This window comes from Hesperophylax consimilis, chromosome 13, assembly GCF_061612785.1.
Source record: "Hesperophylax consimilis isolate HC1 chromosome 13, BYU_Hcon_1.0, whole genome shotgun sequence".
Taxonomy (NCBI): domain Eukaryota; kingdom Metazoa; phylum Arthropoda; class Insecta; order Trichoptera; family Limnephilidae; genus Hesperophylax; species Hesperophylax consimilis.
In genome coordinates this window covers 26,500,449-26,517,722 of record NC_142848.1, presented here as the reverse complement: position 1 = coordinate 26,517,722, position 17,274 = coordinate 26,500,449, and the positions used below count along the sequence as shown (strand labels likewise).

General features: G+C 34.5%; 1 protein-coding gene and 1 non-coding gene across 2 annotated transcripts; both read right to left on the bottom strand.

Moving 5' to 3' along the window:
* Positions 1–467: 467 nt before the first annotated feature.
* Positions 468–15,494, bottom strand: LOC149418682 (cytochrome P450 CYP12A2-like). The gene is made up of 9 exons (XM_089639148.1): positions 15,472–15,494; positions 9,221–9,438; positions 6,078–6,211; positions 5,208–5,320; positions 4,790–4,906; positions 2,822–3,100; positions 2,129–2,300; positions 1,499–1,747; positions 468–806 (listed from the first exon to the last, which is right to left on the bottom strand). Exons 1-9 carry the CDS (start codon positions 15,492–15,494, stop codon positions 468–470), a joined length of 1,644 nt encoding a protein of 547 aa, XP_089495274.1.
* Positions 13,116–13,189, bottom strand: TRNAP-GGG (transfer RNA proline (anticodon GGG)). Its single transcript has one exon. It is a non-coding gene; the product is annotated as a tRNA-Pro (tRNA).
* Positions 15,495–17,274: the final 1,780 nt, after the last annotated feature.

Below are 17,274 nucleotides of genomic sequence, written 5' to 3'. Positions count from 1 at the left end.
TCTTAAGTAGAATATCACAAAGAACGGCCCGGTATATCAGTCAGTCCGTATCCTCGCTATGTGCAACATTCCTCGCGCAAAATCGGCCGCTAAAGCCTCGGTAAGCCGCAGAATAGTTCCCTCTTTAGACACCTGTCCCGGTAAGACAAGAGATATCGGGTTCAATTCCTAGTTGTGTTTCATGTTTCTTTTAGATTCATTAGTATTATCTACTTCTTCAATTATACATTACATTTATGAGTATAACCTTCAAAATAAGTTGAAAAGCTGATACTATCTTTATAGTTTATGCTCAAGCCACTAGAGAAAGATAATGTTTATTAAATGGATTTAGCACGATAAAACTACTATCGATAGATATCCCATGGTCTCAGTAATATAAAAGCCGGAAATTGTAATATGTATATCACATTTTAAAACAAAACATTTATATAGAAAAGAGCCAGTCAAATTTTTAATAGGTTTTATTAGTCGATTAAAATACTGTCTTTGAAAACGAAACCGAAAGGTCCCCTCAGATAATTGATGCTAGCGGTAGCTCTCTTTGGCGGAGGACCATCCCAAGAGAGGTCGAAGTGCCTGATGAAGTTGATCAGAGCCACTTCCACCTCAAGATCTGCGAATCTCCTGCCGATGCAGGACCTGGATCCAAAGCCAAAGTGCATGGCGGAGAAGGGGTGAGCGTTCTTGTAGGAGATATCAGAGTCCACGTTCTCGCGGAGCCATCTCTCGGGGATGAATTCCAGGGGGCGGGGGAATTGCTCTTCCAAGACTGAGATGAACATGTGCGAGAAGATGACATTGGTCTGTAATGAAGAAGAAACAGTAGAAGAAATAAATATTCTACGATTTAAGCTTATTACGTAAGGCACTCCTTTCCTGTGTAGATATTAGGATAGATCATAAAATAAGTATTATCTCTCAGTGGGTTAGATAGATGGGCGAGACGATCAGTTCGCCATTTACTATTATTTTCTATGACCAGTGATTTTCTTAATTGATTGTTTTGGAGAAATGGATTTATTTGTATTTCAAAAATATGCGAACACCTTAACTCTTCCAATAGATGTTTCCAAAACATTCCTACTTAAGTTTTAAAATTAATTCATACAGCTGAATATAACACTCTACCTACAATGTTTTATATTAGGTAAATTTTTGTATTACTTGCACTTATTACATATTTATCTTAAGCTGTATGTACGAGTATAGAAATAAATAAATAATGATGCTTAATAATAAGGCATCTGATTCACAAATGGAGCCAAAAGGCTAAAAGATTCTGAATTGTGGGAAAGTGGACATATTAAAACAACAAAATATATCGTAGAAGAATGTCCCCTCCACCAGTTTGCCGGAAGCACATCTGTGCTGAACCAAGTGACTTTCAATGCCGTCAACTAATTGAATAACCTCAGTATCCCACATTAATCTCTACACCAACTATCTTCCACCGTGCGAAGAAAAATGTTTTAAGTTTATCGTTTTATAGCATCACCCCTTTAGGAATCCTATATCCAGAGAGCACTGTATCTTTAGTCAGGATCCTCATGGTTCCGGGAGTGACGGGGTAGATCCTAGCAGCCTCTTTGATGCAGGCTTTCAGGTACGGTAGATGGTTCAGATGGTCCGCCGTCAGCTCCGAGGACCGGCTCGGTAAGAACGCGGTGATATCCTCACGGAGTTTGTCTTGCTTGTCTTTGTTGCTGGCCATGTGGTAGAGGACGTTCAAAAAGGATGTGGAGGTCTGAAAAAATGCATTTTTTATTACGGTCTGCTTATCTCCCAGAAGTAATTAAGCCCCTTGATCCATACAGTAGAACAGTTCCTATGAAGTTTAATATGGTGGTTCCACTTTATGGCTTTACACCTCAACTGCATCCCCTGATATTGGGATCCATTGTTTGGCCAATTGTCATTCTAGCTCCCTCAGTGAGTTTCTATTAGCAGTTAATAGGTAGTTGCTTGGCTCGTCAGAGTTAGGACCGTCGATTAGTATTTTCAAATGTCTCATTCCAGGTGCTTTACATCATTCCTTCTAGTGATGGGACTAAAAGGAATGGGATACAGTTACATACCGTAGATCACATCATTACTGTTTATATGCAAAGCCAAAACAAGTACGTACAGTATCAATCCCAGCTAGCAGCATATCAGACACCATCACCACAGCAACCTTGGGGTCTACATCTAACAGCTTCTCCAAGACACTAAGTTCGTGGTCATCCTCGATTTTTTCTCCCGACTCCTTCTTCTTCCTTATGTTCTCTATTGCGATATTAATGTAGGTTTGTGGTAAGCTGAAAGATAACGCAGAAGAAATATGAAATTACATAAAAGACACATTACAATTACAAAATATCACGTTCACCGAACTACTCATATGAGACTTCGGTTTCCACTTCGGATACCAGTTTTTGGGTTTCATTCGAGATCCCAGAAAAATGAAACATACTATTTAACTTATAAGAAGCTGGCGAAGAACTGATTAGCTCGGACTATTTTAATTTACGATCGGACTTGACTGTTTCAATCTTAATACATTTTAGTATAACCGTGTCCCAGTGAAATAAGCGTCAAGTGTCTACTAGAAATGGGTATTACTTAATATATTAACTAGATCTAGGAGACTAGCCGCTTCTCTGCCTCCCTCATCTTGACTTTCTTCAAACTCGCATCATACATCGAATTGAGGATGTCTTCAGTCCCGCTGTCTTCGGATAGTTGAGAACCTTTAAGGATACCACAGATCAAAATATCCGAGTTGCTATTGCCACGAATTTGAAATTATATATAATCTTCCACGACAAATTGAACTCACTTGATCTGATCATCAAAAATCTGCATCGCCTTCCTGTATGTGGGCGTGGTCACATGCTTCCATATGCTAGGTTCAAAGTCCAACTTCTCTGTCATGTCAAAGAGATCCTGGGCATTCTGTACCATCTTCTGAGGAATGGAGTCTGCTGGCAGATCATCTGCCAAACAGTTTAGACGCGAGTCCAATGCAAGATACGCTATGCTTTCAAGTGCCCACTTGTTGATCTCGTTCATTATGATGTCGCCGAGCTTGTTATCAGCGTTGCGCATTCTTTTGATCCTGTTACATAATAAAATAGAATACATTAGAGCTGTATAGAAACACAGATGGAAGTGGAAAGTGATATTCATAAATTCAGTTAATACGAGTTCAGATCCAAGGTTCTGATCGCCTTGCAGCGGGTGAACAGTGGTGATCGTATAATGCATGACGACATTTTTGCTCCGACATAATTGAAGAACATTATATCAAATACTTACTCCCGGGCAGAGATGTGCAAAATGGGTACCCAAAACCATTTGAAATGCAAAATGGAAATGGGTAAAAACTTTTCCATTTGAAAATGCAAAATGCAAAATGATTTTTAGAAAAGCATTTTAAATGCAAAATGCGAAATATCTATTTTCAAAATGCATTGAAAATGCAAAATGGTTTCTCAGGTCAAACAATTAAAATAATAATTATTATAGAATTTTTAAACAATTTTGTCATTTAATAATGGATATCAATGTAGAACGAACATATTACATGATGTTTGATGATTTTTTTAGTTTAAAAAAAAACTAAAAAAATTAACATTAAAAAGTGTTTTTTTCAACTTTGAGGATTTAAAAAAAAAAATCGCAAGTTGCGCCACAATACGAAGTTTGTCAAAAAAATACAAATAAATAGTAGTATATCTGTGTGTAAGGATAGAATGGCCAACCTTATGATTCCAGACATAGCCTCATTTTTAATTTAAGTGCCATACAATTTTTTCTTAAAAAAATGATAACTCCTTCATTTGTACACGCAATTGCTTCGTACGAAATTTTATAGCATATTAATGATCAGCAGAATCCATTTCTAGCCAAAAAAATACCCTTGAAAATTCAAGTCTCTATGTCTATAAAAGGCGATTTTCAGCCCACTGTGCGACGTCCCGCCTCACGTTTTAATTTACTACATCACTCACAGATTCTCCCACCATTTTCTTATTAGATACTGGAAACACCTGTTGTTCGTAAACTAATAGACTTGTGGAGTACCGAGAGATGTTCTCAGCGCGTCCGACAATTGTCAGCCCTAAGCGGCTAAATCACTACAATTCACTCTCTCATGTAAGAATTGTCGGGGTCCGCTTTGCAATTTTTAGTCAATTTCAATAATTCTTCTTTATCCTATAGCTACTCGTGACGGTTCAAGATTTGCATTGCCACCAAAGTTGATAGAATGCATTGTCATCTACAACGAGTTTATATACCGAGTTTCAGGTCGATCGGATGTCGGAAAGAATGTTAATTTCCATTTCCAAATATGCATTCATTCACGAAAAAACCAAAGTGAAATTCAAAGAGATATATTTGAAAATAGTCTTTACTAAAACATAAACCTGTCGCGTGCTAACGCTAAATTTCCAACGTGCGTCAGTTAATTCTGTTTTCGTAATAACTTTCTTGTTTTTTTTTTTTTTAATTGAACCGTCTTATCAGATAATGCGTTCGTATATTTTTTTCATAAAATTAGTATATGCTCTACAGTAAGTATTTTCCCCAGAAAACCTACATGACAGGTTAAAAAGGCCACCATCTTTAGCCGGAATCGGAACGTATCAAACAAATTTACAGAAAGACGAAATGAAAATCGCTCGAGTAGTCCGAGGTAAACGAGGAAGCATGAGGTTCAGTCAATAATGGAGCGCTTTATCTTGGAACAGCAATATCCTATATGCATGCGGCTATCATATTATACAGTAAAAAATGTACTAACTTTTGAATAAAATCTGTAGAAATAACATCAACTGGCTTCAAATATTGCTTCACTATTTTGGGCTGCATCATGATGGAATTTACTTTGTTTCTGAAGGAGTACCAATCTTGTCCGTTATTGAAAACATAAATTTCTTCATTAATAACGCTAAAATCATTAGAGATTCTGGTCGGCTCTGGGAAATGCTTCGTTTCATGCTAGTCTTCTAATCCTTCTGAATTGTTAATCCACACAGTTAAAACCTCAACACTTCTTTGTCATGAAGACACATTCAAAAACGCCTTCCACGGTTAACTGTATTCCTGCCATACATGAAATTCATTTTTGCGATTTTTGCGATTTGCGGTTGCCATGTCCTGTTTATACCTTCCTGACGTTTTCATGGTAACATATACAGAAAATAAATTATGATGCTTACGAAGTGACGAGTCCTTTAGCATCCTTGAACACTTCTTGTCTGAAGTGATTCCGGAAGTATGTCAAACTTGGTAGGGCATCTCTTTCGGGAAGAATGGTTTCTTGCTTGTACACCTATAAAAATAAGGCAGGGTTAATGAGAACTTATATTAGACGGTGCACACTTAACTCGTTAATTATTAGGAGACCAAATTTGGTCCCAAGCACCATATGAATTTGGTTTCCTAAAATTTAAAGGGGTAATGTAAACAGGACCGTCGTCGTGATGTTAAAGCAAGGTGAGGAAAATAAAGGAGAAAATACAGTGTGTGGAATTACTTGGCTAAATGCCTTAAAATGAATTATTTTGGGGGTATTATGCCGTGTTGCGCTACCTCCTTCTTTAGCCATCGTTTCATACAACATTACAGTGTTTACCATCAGGTCAGAATGTGATTAGTAAATACCTGTTAAAGCACAATTTTTCGATTTTGAACAAGTGTAGATTTGAAGGAAATTTCTTTTACACCTGGAACAGGGCGCATGATAAACAGTGTAAGGTTTCGACCTGCATCCTTTTAGGCCATAGTCAAGAACCTTATCCAACTGTGAAAAGGGCCGTTTATAGCGATACATATTATTGTTGTATCTCTGGGTTTGCCTCACAACTCTTTAAATAAAACTCTGGGGTCAACAAAGGAATGAGCTCTGATGGCTTCTTTAGCAGGCGGAAGGAATTATTTTGGGACTTGACCTGGACTGTGAGATTGCGAGAATATGTATTAGTCTCAATCCCTGAATTATCAATAGCTATGAGCCATCTATGGATAACCTCTGAAACTGCATTCTAAGATACCACAAATATTATTTTAGTGAATTAAGTAATAATTACCGTTTCTATTTTATCTGGTGGGAGTAAATAAACAGAGTCGGGAAGACCAATGACTCCGTCCAGTTTAACAACATCTCCATACTGTTTGTACAGTCTGCCCAACAGTTCTATGAGGTGCATATTGTGATATTCTCCTGCGAAAATCAAATCAGTTGGTATTATATCTTACTGGGTATAAAAAGACGTACCCGACAAACTAATTATAATTAAATTGAGTGAACTTGTTCCTGAGATTATTTATTATTTTAAAAACCAACATTTTTTGCGTTAGTTGTACTGCACCCGAGATTAGCAACCTAACAACAATATATAATTCGGCGATTAATTAAACGTCTGTGCCTAGCAATAACACTAGAAAATTGTAGGTTACAAACAATAGTTTTTATTACGAAAATCACAATTTTCTCATAAACGGTTTTTAACATTAAAAATCTTCAGTAATCAACTCATTAACACGATAATGGCAGAAAAAAACTGTTCATTCTTAAAAAATACTTTTGCGTCATAGACATATGAATATTAGTAGACCTGCCCTAAGTGATTAAAAGCGTATTATTCCCCACTCCCCATACCGGTTCCATTGGAGCCGGCTGGGCTCGCGTATGGCTTCCCGTGAATCTTGAGAATGTGACGTTATCATTCTTGTTCGAACTAGCGTCGAGCTATGGTCGAGGCATTTTACGAAATAACACGGCAAAATGGTGGCTTGTGATATGAAAACTTGTAAAAATAGATGTGAAAAAGAGAATAAACCCAATTGTCGTATTACATTCCATATGTAAGCATTATTTTAAGCTTATTCACATCGTATAATATGGATCAGTTGTAGAAACATATACTATCACATCGAGATACATCTGGACGCAAAATACAAAGCCGTTTGCATAAGAATCAGGGATGTGCCTTCGCCTTTTGCGCTTTAGGTACCACGTGTTAGGTACGCGCTTGTTTCGTATGTACGGTACTGCTGGAACGAGAAGGAGTGCATATCACGTAATGCGCTAGGTTATACCGAGTGGCGATGTGTGATAGAAAATCATGTTTTTTGTTTTTAATTGAAAAAATGTCATCGGAAGGCAAAATGATGTCCAAATTTTTACTCCAAATACTCTTAGGAATCGCTGGTAAAAACTGTGTGTATATAATTTAATTTGTTTTTTTAGTTGTTTTACTTTTCTTTCTTAAAGATTTCAATATTTTATTATTAATAGGAACATAGCGATTGTGACAACCCTCCAACATTGGTCGAATGTAGCGATTCCCAAGTGTGCGCATCGTTGTTACTGGGAATTAAATTATAAACACTTGTAAAAGTGTCCTAACTAAATACGTAAACAAAATATTCGACTCTGAAAATAGAAGAAATTTTTTTTGCCGAATTTGGACTTCGCAAATTTGTTCATAACGTGGCGAGTAATTTGCGCTCCCATGTAAAAATGTCTATTCATTCAAAAGCAGATTTTACTTTTAAGAACTAAATGGTGATATTAAAATGCGAGATGCCTATATACTGACGAATCACAGACAGCTTTACCCCCTTCGTTCTTCAACAGTTGATTTTACCCCTCACCTTTAATTTCTAGTCTATATATTCATATGTCTGTGTTTTGCGTTCAAATAAATCACCAAGTCGCTAGATGAGGATATCCATACTATACCTAAAGCACCTATTGGATTTGAGATTAATTTCGGACTCTTTATTGGGCATTATGAGTACCTTTCGGACGGGTGGATTTTTAGCTCGGAATAAGAATGGCGCGCTGTTTACAGTTTGTTAAAAGTATTTACTTATATCTTAAAGCCTTATTGGGCTTTTACAAAACAATTTAAAATTAAATTGAAAACAAGAGTATAATATAAATAAAAGAAACTTAAAATCCAATATAAGTTATTAACACATTAACTAGAACCCTTAGAATTCATATACGAGTAAAAGAAAAAACTTGATTAACATCAATTGACAACTATAAATTCTGAACTCATTTGGATTTGGATTTGTCAAGATTTAAATCAGCGACATCTATAAGCTCATTGCCCGGTCTATGTATTGTCTCCATAACAGAATATAACACGAAAAGATCAGCGATATCTATAAGCCCGGTCTATGTATTGTTCCCATAACAGAATAAAACACGAGTCAGAGCAGTCAAATCTTGAATTAACAATTTTATGCCATAAAAAGATATCAAATATTTTTCGCCTTTCAAATAATTTCGGTAAATTGAGTTTACTTCGTAAATTTACAAAATTTATCAAAAACATTATTTTTATATTTTTCGATTTGTAAGCTCTGAGAGATAAAATGAGGATATCAAATGCATGAATTTTATTCTAACTGACTTCTAACCAGAGATGGTTTTATGGTCTTTAGGTTATTAAAGAGTTTAGCGGTTATGAGAATTCGCTGGGAATAGTTGTAATATAATTCTAGAAGCGTAATTTGGAGTCAAAAATCACGCCAAAGTAATTAAATTCATTAACTCCTTTATGAATGATATTATTATTTGGGAGGTCGAATAATAAGGAGGTTTTTGATCCTTGGAAACGTGAAATCCGATTGGCATTAGTCATTAGTATTATATTTAGATTTAGTTTGTTTACGAGGCACCATTTATAAAGTTCATTTAAGTTAATTTCGAGAGTCGAACATCAGAGTATTTTTAGATCGTCAGCGAATAGAAGAATCTAATTTTTTTTTAATTTAAAAAAAAATGTCGTTGATAAATACTAGAAAAGGACCCCACACAAGAAAAAACAGTGTATGAAGATGTGGACGTAATTTTTAAAGATAGTTTCTTCAGTATTTGCAAAATTACTTTGTGGCGTCATTTTCATATATTTTTACAGATAGTTTCATATTTGATAAATAACTTCTATATAAGCCAGTAGAGACAGTTACCGATTCTGAGTTCACTTTTCCATTGAGATGCGATTAGAAACAGTATCAAAGGATTTACAAAATTTAGTATAAATTCAGTGGGCAGACCCTTTGATAGAGCATTGGAAATACCAAACAATACAAGTACCGACACATAAAACCGTACTATACAAGTTTGTATTCTTTCTTTTTGTTTTTTTTTTTAATTTTTGAGTTGTCTCTACAAAACCACCGCACATAAGAAATATAACGTATCCGTTCTAACCGATTGTAGGCATAAACCTCCATGTGTTTCCAACGATAGGCAGTGCCTTTGGTCCTGGTATTTCCTTGAAAGGTTTAGCCTTCTCCCATACTGCTCTGCTCGCGTGACACGTGGGATCTGACCCCTCGATCTTCTCTTTCCCTTTCTGCACGTGTGCGGGAAATTCCTCTACCAATTTGGGAGATAATTGCTGTTCGGGACACGATTTCTTGAAGAGTCTGAAACAAAGTTATGGATCAAGGACAAATGAGTACTACTTCCTGCACGAACTCATGCTATCTAATCATCACGCTGTTTTGTCGGAGGGGTATGCGTGGGCGGTGACCGGATAAATCATCATAATGATAATTCATCACATCTTTAAAAAGTTATATAAAGTCATGGAAAGTGATGAAACAAAAACTTTATTAACTGGGTTAAGTAGGTTAGGTTAGGTTAGGTCAGGTTAGGTTAAAAAAAAAATTTTTTTCATCGATTCTTATGACTTTATATCACTTTTTAAAAGTGTGTTTAATTGTCACTGTGTTGAGTTATCATGGAACCGCGTGGGCAGATAGGATCATATAACTCTGACTCGGCACGCGTTCCTGTCTTCAGTCACATTCTAACATCGCCTCGTGCTTAGTCTTCTGTTATTTATTTTAATTTATATTATAGAAAACAGTATATTTGTTACAGTGATGGAAAAATTTAGACGAATTAATTATTATTAGATAATGGGTAACTACTCGTATCTATGATATATTTCTTATTCTTTATTATTTGAATCGCACAAATGTGTCCATTCTGGAAAAGTCGGGCATCTTGAATAAGCTTTCAACTATTTTAAGATAAGTTGGTCGCCAAACTGAGGACCCCAACTTGGAGAAACTCAAAGTCACTGGCAAAATGTTTGGCAGGAGAAGCAGAGGGCGATCACCAATGAGCTGGAGTGACCAAGTATCATTGGCGTCATTGAACAAAATAATTATGATAATATAATAAATTTACTCGATTTAACCGACTAATCTTGCAGACGAACTATGAGCGATTTGGTACTTTATACAAATTGGATAATGGCTTAATGCATGAACCTGACTTACCATAGCTAATAACTAACAAAACTAATAACTAACAAAGCTAATAACTAACAAAGCTAATAACTTATACCAATGGTAACACGAAAGTTTCAGAACTGTTCTTTGTCTATTCGTCGAAAACAAACTATTCCATTCATTCTCCAGTCCAAAGGCTATAAATGCTAGGAAATTAATTCAGTTCAGTTGATATTATCATTTTTCCATACAAAAATTTCAATCAGAAATTTCAAATAATTGATTTTCCTAATATTATCATATGTAATATGTAACCAATAATATTTAACAAATTTTGTTTCATTTATTTAAAGCTCTAATGTAATTTATTTACTTGTTTTATTTAAAAGCCCTAAGGGAGTAAATAAATAAAATAAAAATTTTAAAAGAAGCAAACACATAGTGACTTGATATTTTAAATAAATTAAATGAAAAAACTTGATTACAAGTCACTTAACTGATATATTTTCACTGTACCGGTTTCGGTACCTCCGTACCATCATCAGGACTGTTATAAAAATAATGCTTTCAAGCTATCAAATATATATACATATATATGTGTACTTCTTACGTTTCATTCATTTAAATAAATATTAAATTATCAATGAAAAATATAATAATTAAAACAGATAATATAAAAACGCATGAATACAATTCAATTTTGCGTCGTTAAAATTAAATGCTTATTATCTTAAATAGTTTTATTATATTATTATTGATGATGAAACCGAATATGTTAAATAACTTATTGGACTTCAAATGCTCAGAATTACCCTATCTTAAAGTATGTGTGATTAAATATTTACTACTATTTTAATATTTTATCGGCGTCACCTTCGATAGTAATTTAGTAACACAATACTTTTTTCAAACGCGTTGTGTAAATAAATAATGTTTATTCATCTATTGTTTTGAAACATTTGCATAGTATTGACATGACTGTATTTAAAAAATTAGCATTAGGAAGTGCGTAACGTAAGTGTTAACAAATCAGTTTAAAATGTTCACATCATTAATAGTTATGAAAAATAATATAAATAAAAATTGCACATTGAAAAAATGCACTTTTTGGGTGTAGATTTTAATTTATATACGAAAAATTTATGTTCCAGCGTAAATCAGTCTTTTGGAATTTACGTTTTCGCCCATCGAAAATTTTTTTTAATCATATTATATTTTGGTTTTATATTTCGTCATATTTGTATAGTAAATATAGCAATTTATTTTTTTAAATAATTGCCTCTAAAATCATGAAAATTGTATTCTCTAATGGATTATATTTTACAATTTAAAACACAAATAAATAAAGTAGCACATTCGTGTATTAGACATTGGCTATACCTTTTGAATATTTTTTTTTATTTTGTTTCAGTATTTTGACCTAACATCCAAATGAAATTTTGTATGAAAAGGGAAGAGAATTTTTTTAATAGATGTATTAGACCGTGAAGACGGTGAGATACCCACTAAATTTCTGTTTTATATATGAGACAGTTTTCAAATATGTCTATACTTATAGACACATTCAATAGCATTGTACAAACGACACATTCAATGGCATTGTACAAACGACATATTCAATAGAATTATACAAACGACACATTCAATAGCATTGTACAAACGACACATTCAATAGCATTGTACAAACGACACATTAAGGACAGTGGATTAAAATTGTACTCGTACATGATTCAAGATGGAATGAATAGTGACTCCTTAAATTAGGTCTGTTAGGAACTTTAATGAGAATATTGCAAAGATAATGCGAGTTCCAAGCTTGTCGTGAATTATTTTATGTAAACGTATTCAAACCTAATTATTATGTTACGGAAAAAATTTAAAATATTGTTAGCTCTTGATGAGTTTAAATATACTCATTCCTGGAAACAATATTAAAAAAATATATGTCTAAATAAAAATGCCACTTTATTACTAACGCAAGAACAACCAAAAGAAGGCAAAAGAATAAGAGAAGCGTTTGATATAGTAGGGAAGGAAAGAATATATGTAAAATGAAGGTTGAGAAGTACGAATACCTGCATTCTCAAATAACTGGAACCAAAGAAACACGGCTAAGCCATTTCATGGAACGTTTTTATACCGATTGATGGTCTTTCACCAAAGCGTCTGAGAGTCTAGTTCTCTTGACGTGTCGTAAATATTACACACATTTGCTTCGTTTGATTATATTTTGCATAAACAGGTGGTTTTATTTGTGCACGTCGGGCATCAAACCCCCGACCTCCGGATTTGTTTCCGAGGATCTCACCCGCTCGCCCACGGAGATTGTCAAGCTATATAAAAACGTATAATATTTATTTAATGGTGAACATACACTCAAATTATTAAATATCTTGTTCATTTAGACACCAACCTGACACTTAATACGCTGTTGTTTACTAGTGAAAGTGAGTAAATCCCTTTGTTATTTAGCACATTATTGACTCCTGCAGCCACAATACGATTAAACTTCAACATTATTGCTATGAAATCTATAAATTAATTAATATTTTGTAGTTTAGCACAGCGCGAACGAAACACAACTGCAAAATTAGTCCAAATCTGATTTGATACTGACGGACTTTAAAAAAAAATGTCAGGAAAAGCGAGCGTCGCCCTTGTCGTTCCTAATCATTTCCCAACTAATCAAATGTACCTTTCCGTACAGTTATTGAGTAAACTGAGTGCTTATTATAAAAGGGGAGTTATCATTGCCATGAGAGCTCTGTAAAAATAAACTGCTTTAAAGTGTTATTTTTATAAGCAATAATTATTAGCCTGAAACACTCATCCACATTGAAAATCTCCTGATAAAAGATACATGACGCCAACGGGACTTGAAACCCGTGTCCTTTCGATTCCCGGTCGACAGCTCTGACCACTGAGCTATGGCGGCTTATCTCTTATCCGCGAAATAATTCAATATATACTAGTGTTTCATTCAACAATTACTGCTCGTTACATTTTTTCAGAGCTGTCGACCGGAAATCGAAAGGACACGGGTTCAAGTCCCGTTGGCGTCATGTATCTTTTATCAGGAGATTTTTCAATCTGGATGAGTGTTTGAGGCTAATAATTATTGCTTATAAAAATAATTGTAACCCTTTGTGCTAGGTATGCATAAAAAATCTTGTCTTACACATTAGTTTACCAAAAAATAATAATTTGCTTTAAAATGTAGTATTAGCATAGAGCTACAATTAGAGGCACTGCTACGAACTAATTAATATCTCTTCGAAACTTGTTCCACTATTAGAACGCGATAAGTGTTGCGTGTAGACCGGATTCGGAAGTTTTAGTTAGAGCGTTAGGAGAGTTAGAGGTCAGTTGGAGGTAAAAAGGCGGAACCATTTTTTTCGCTTCATGTCTCATGTAAATTTAATACATACAATGTACACTAATCCTTTTTATCATTTTTCTGCTTATAATCAAATGTTTAACAGACGTTATCTTTACGTAGGTACCTTTCTATATATTTATGTAGATAACGTAATGTATAAAAAAATTATAACAATAATCGCATAAAATTATTTATTTTATTATCGTAACCATAGACCAAATACGACTACATCAATGATCGTAACCCATAATTTTACAATTTCCATTGATTTCATAATGTAAAAATGCCACCGAAGAGATAAACCGATAGAATTTTGCTTTCTGATATGCGAGTATGTAATATACTTAATATAAAATTCTCTATGGTACCCACACAAAACACTATTTACTGGGTCGTAATTTTTGTTACACTTCATTAAAATATTTATGAGTTGATAAGGGACCTATGCGTAATATTTGATAAAAAACTAACATTCACACCTCATATCGACAACATTATTTCTAGATCCCTGAAAATGCTAGGATTTATCAAACGAAAAAGAAAACATTTTCAAAATCCCAAGTCAAAAATAACGCTGTACAATTCCTTCACCTGCTACGTGTTGGAGTACGCAAGTTCTATATGGAGTCCAATCTACAAAGTTCATATTCAGCGAATAGAGCGGGTTCAAAAACATTTTATGTACCACCTGGCGTATTGTGATAAGCGGGCTCGATCACTTCCTCATTACACCAATAGGCTAAATTTCTACAATGTACCCACCCTTAAACAGAAGAGACTAAAAATTGATTTAAATTTTCTTTTCAAAATTGTTAATGCTCTAATAAACTGCCCTTTTCTACTCTATCAAATCATGTTCAACGTTCCTAGAATTGGTTACCGACTTATACAATTCCGTGACATATTAAAAAATATCAAAGTAAGCTGGGGTATTACTCACCTTTACCGAGAATGTGCCGTAATTTTAACGAGACATATAAAAGTCATTCCATTGATTTGTCAATGTCTTCATTGGCCACCTTCAAATTAAACGTTAAACAAGACTTAAAGCTCCCTATCGTGTTGTTCTTAAAACTAATTACTGTTACTGTTATGAAATGTATATGTAAGTGTATGTATGTGTGTATACATGTATGCATGTAGGTGCATACATGTACATTATTCTTTACTTACAGTGTTCTTGTTGTAATATACTGTGAAGCATATCATCCATTATGTCATCAATGTTGTGTTTGTTTGTAATTAGTGATAGTATCAACCATGTTTAATTAATGTAATTGTATTTGCGAGAGCTTTGATATAAATCACTGTTGACAAACCTAGAAAAAAATAAAAATAAAGAAAAGTTAAATAAATAATCCGGTAGTTAAAGAGAAGTAGTACAACATTTAGTAAATACCTACCTAGATATTAAAATAGTTCCCGTAGGTAGTAAAGAGAAGTAGTACAACATTTAGTAGATTCCTACCTAGATATTTAAATAGTTACCGCAGGTAGTTAAATAGAAGTAGTACAACATTTAGTCGATACCTACCTAGATATTTAAATAGCTCCCGTAGGTAGTAAAGAGAAGTAGTACAACATTTAGTAGATTCCTACCCAGATATTCAAATAGTTTCCGCTGGTAGTTAAAGAGAAGTAGTACAACATTTAGTAAATACCTACCTAGATATTAAAATAGTTCCCGCAGGTAGTTAAAGAGAAGTAGTACAACTTAAGTAGATACCTACCTAGATATCTACATAGTTCCCGGAAATAATATTTCAGTTTTTAGAGCTTACTACTATAATAATCTTTTTCACATTTTGGTAACAACTTCGAGCCAATTATTTATTTACTGTTCATCCTTTGTTGGTTCCATTTTAACCATTATATTTTTTCCATGTATCGATTATATGAAGAAGAATGTTACAATGGATCTTTCAGGGGTAAACGTCATTTTTTAACACTAGCCCCACATGGAGGCTCTGAGGAAAATAGTGTGAGGAGTGGAAAGAGGGGAAGGGGAAGGAGAGGAAGGATAGATAGTCCGGCTGGAGAGGTCAAAAGGTCTCTCTCGATCCGACCCGCTACGCAGTAGGTGGGCAAACGCATCCGCCGCCAAGACCTATACAAACCTCACCCCATGAACCCGGGCACCCCTGCTAAGTCACCAAATGTAGCGGACCACTTGTGGTGACCTACGGCAGGGGTATTATTTATCCAATAAATGGTTCCCGTGGTACGGCGGTACTCATACCCACCTCCAAAATGAAAATCTTCTTTGTACATACGAGTATACAGGGTGTATCGGCAAGTACCCGACAAACTTTAACCAGCTATTCCTCAGCACGTTTGGAGTAAAAAATGTTATGGGCGCTTTGCTGTCCGGTAACATTTTTTTCCATTAAAAACAAAAAAAAGATAAAAAATCCACACTCCGTCACTGTCATTTGCATTGTTTCTCGTGTTCAACAGCTGTTATTAGCAAGTGTGTCAAAAAAGTGTCCTCGCTCTTTCGTACACACTAAATAATAATAGTTTAAAATGAGACTAATGGTGCCGTGCCATTTCGTTGTGATTGTAAAAGCGCGCCAACGTAGGTGCGTACGTAAATTATTCAACGAAACTCGAACAAAATATTGCCAGACGGGTTTTCAAACTTTGACAAAGGATAAAACATTGGTGACATCTGGTGAAAATATGAAAATAATTTTTTTATTAAAACAAAATGTTACCGGACAGCAAAGTGCCCATAACATTTTTTACTCCAAATGTGCTAAGGAATAGCTGGTTAAAATTTGTCGGGTACGTGCCGATACACCCTGTATGTATAGGTGAATGCAATTTCTGTTAAAATTCGGCCATGCGAAACCAAATTCACAGAGAGATTTTCGCCATGCAAATTTCGTCATCCTGATTTTGGATATGATCTGATGGGAGTATCAGGAGCGTGAAAAATGGAATTGTGCACGCTATTTTACAATAACCTTTTGACCATGTAGCTGCAAAAAACTCTAGTGACTGAAAATAGTGACAGATTAGCTTCAATGACTATTACTATCAAAATTAAAATTTTGATCGCCGGTGTGACACTTTCAAAACATTTCTTCTTAATTCTGAAAGAAATCAAATGTGAAATGTGTTTAAGCCGTGTATTAAAAACAAATATAAATACGTGGCACCTCAGAAGAGCGCTCCTGTCTGTATAGTGTAAAATCAGGGAAACTATGTGACCACCCGGTTGGACATCGTTGTGAGACGGGTTAAGGTAGGGGATGTAGGGAGGGTTTTGTTCATGTGGATATTTAAGGGGCTCTGATTATATGAAGGTTATATACACTGAATACGCTTTTATGTTACTACGCATTTATCTGCAATTTAATAATATAAAACAGTGAAATTTTCAGTGGTTCTGCCGTTACTAGACAACTAGATAAATATCGTAAACTAAAGAATATCCAAATATATGTCTTTATGTTTACATAATTTATTAAAACGTAATGTTAAATTATTAAACAATCCAATACGGTATACAAGCAGAGTTAGAGTTAAAAATATTTTAGACAATAGAAGAAGAAAGAGAAACAGAGCACACATAATATTGTGTGTAACTAATTGTTATTTAACTTGTTAATCATCCTTGAAATTATAATCACTTC

Coding starts and splice junctions, on each gene's coding strand:
- LOC149418682 (XM_089639148.1), bottom strand. CDS start 15,494: ATGGAACCAACAAAGGATGAACA. Junction 3,101..4,789: donor TCTACAGATTTTATTCAAAA/GTTAGTACATTT, acceptor ATTATGTAACAG/GATCAAAAGAATGCGCAACG. Junction 2,301..2,821: donor ATTTTTGATGATCAGATCAA/GTGAGTTCAATT, acceptor GTTATCTTTCAG/CTTACCACAAACCTACATTA.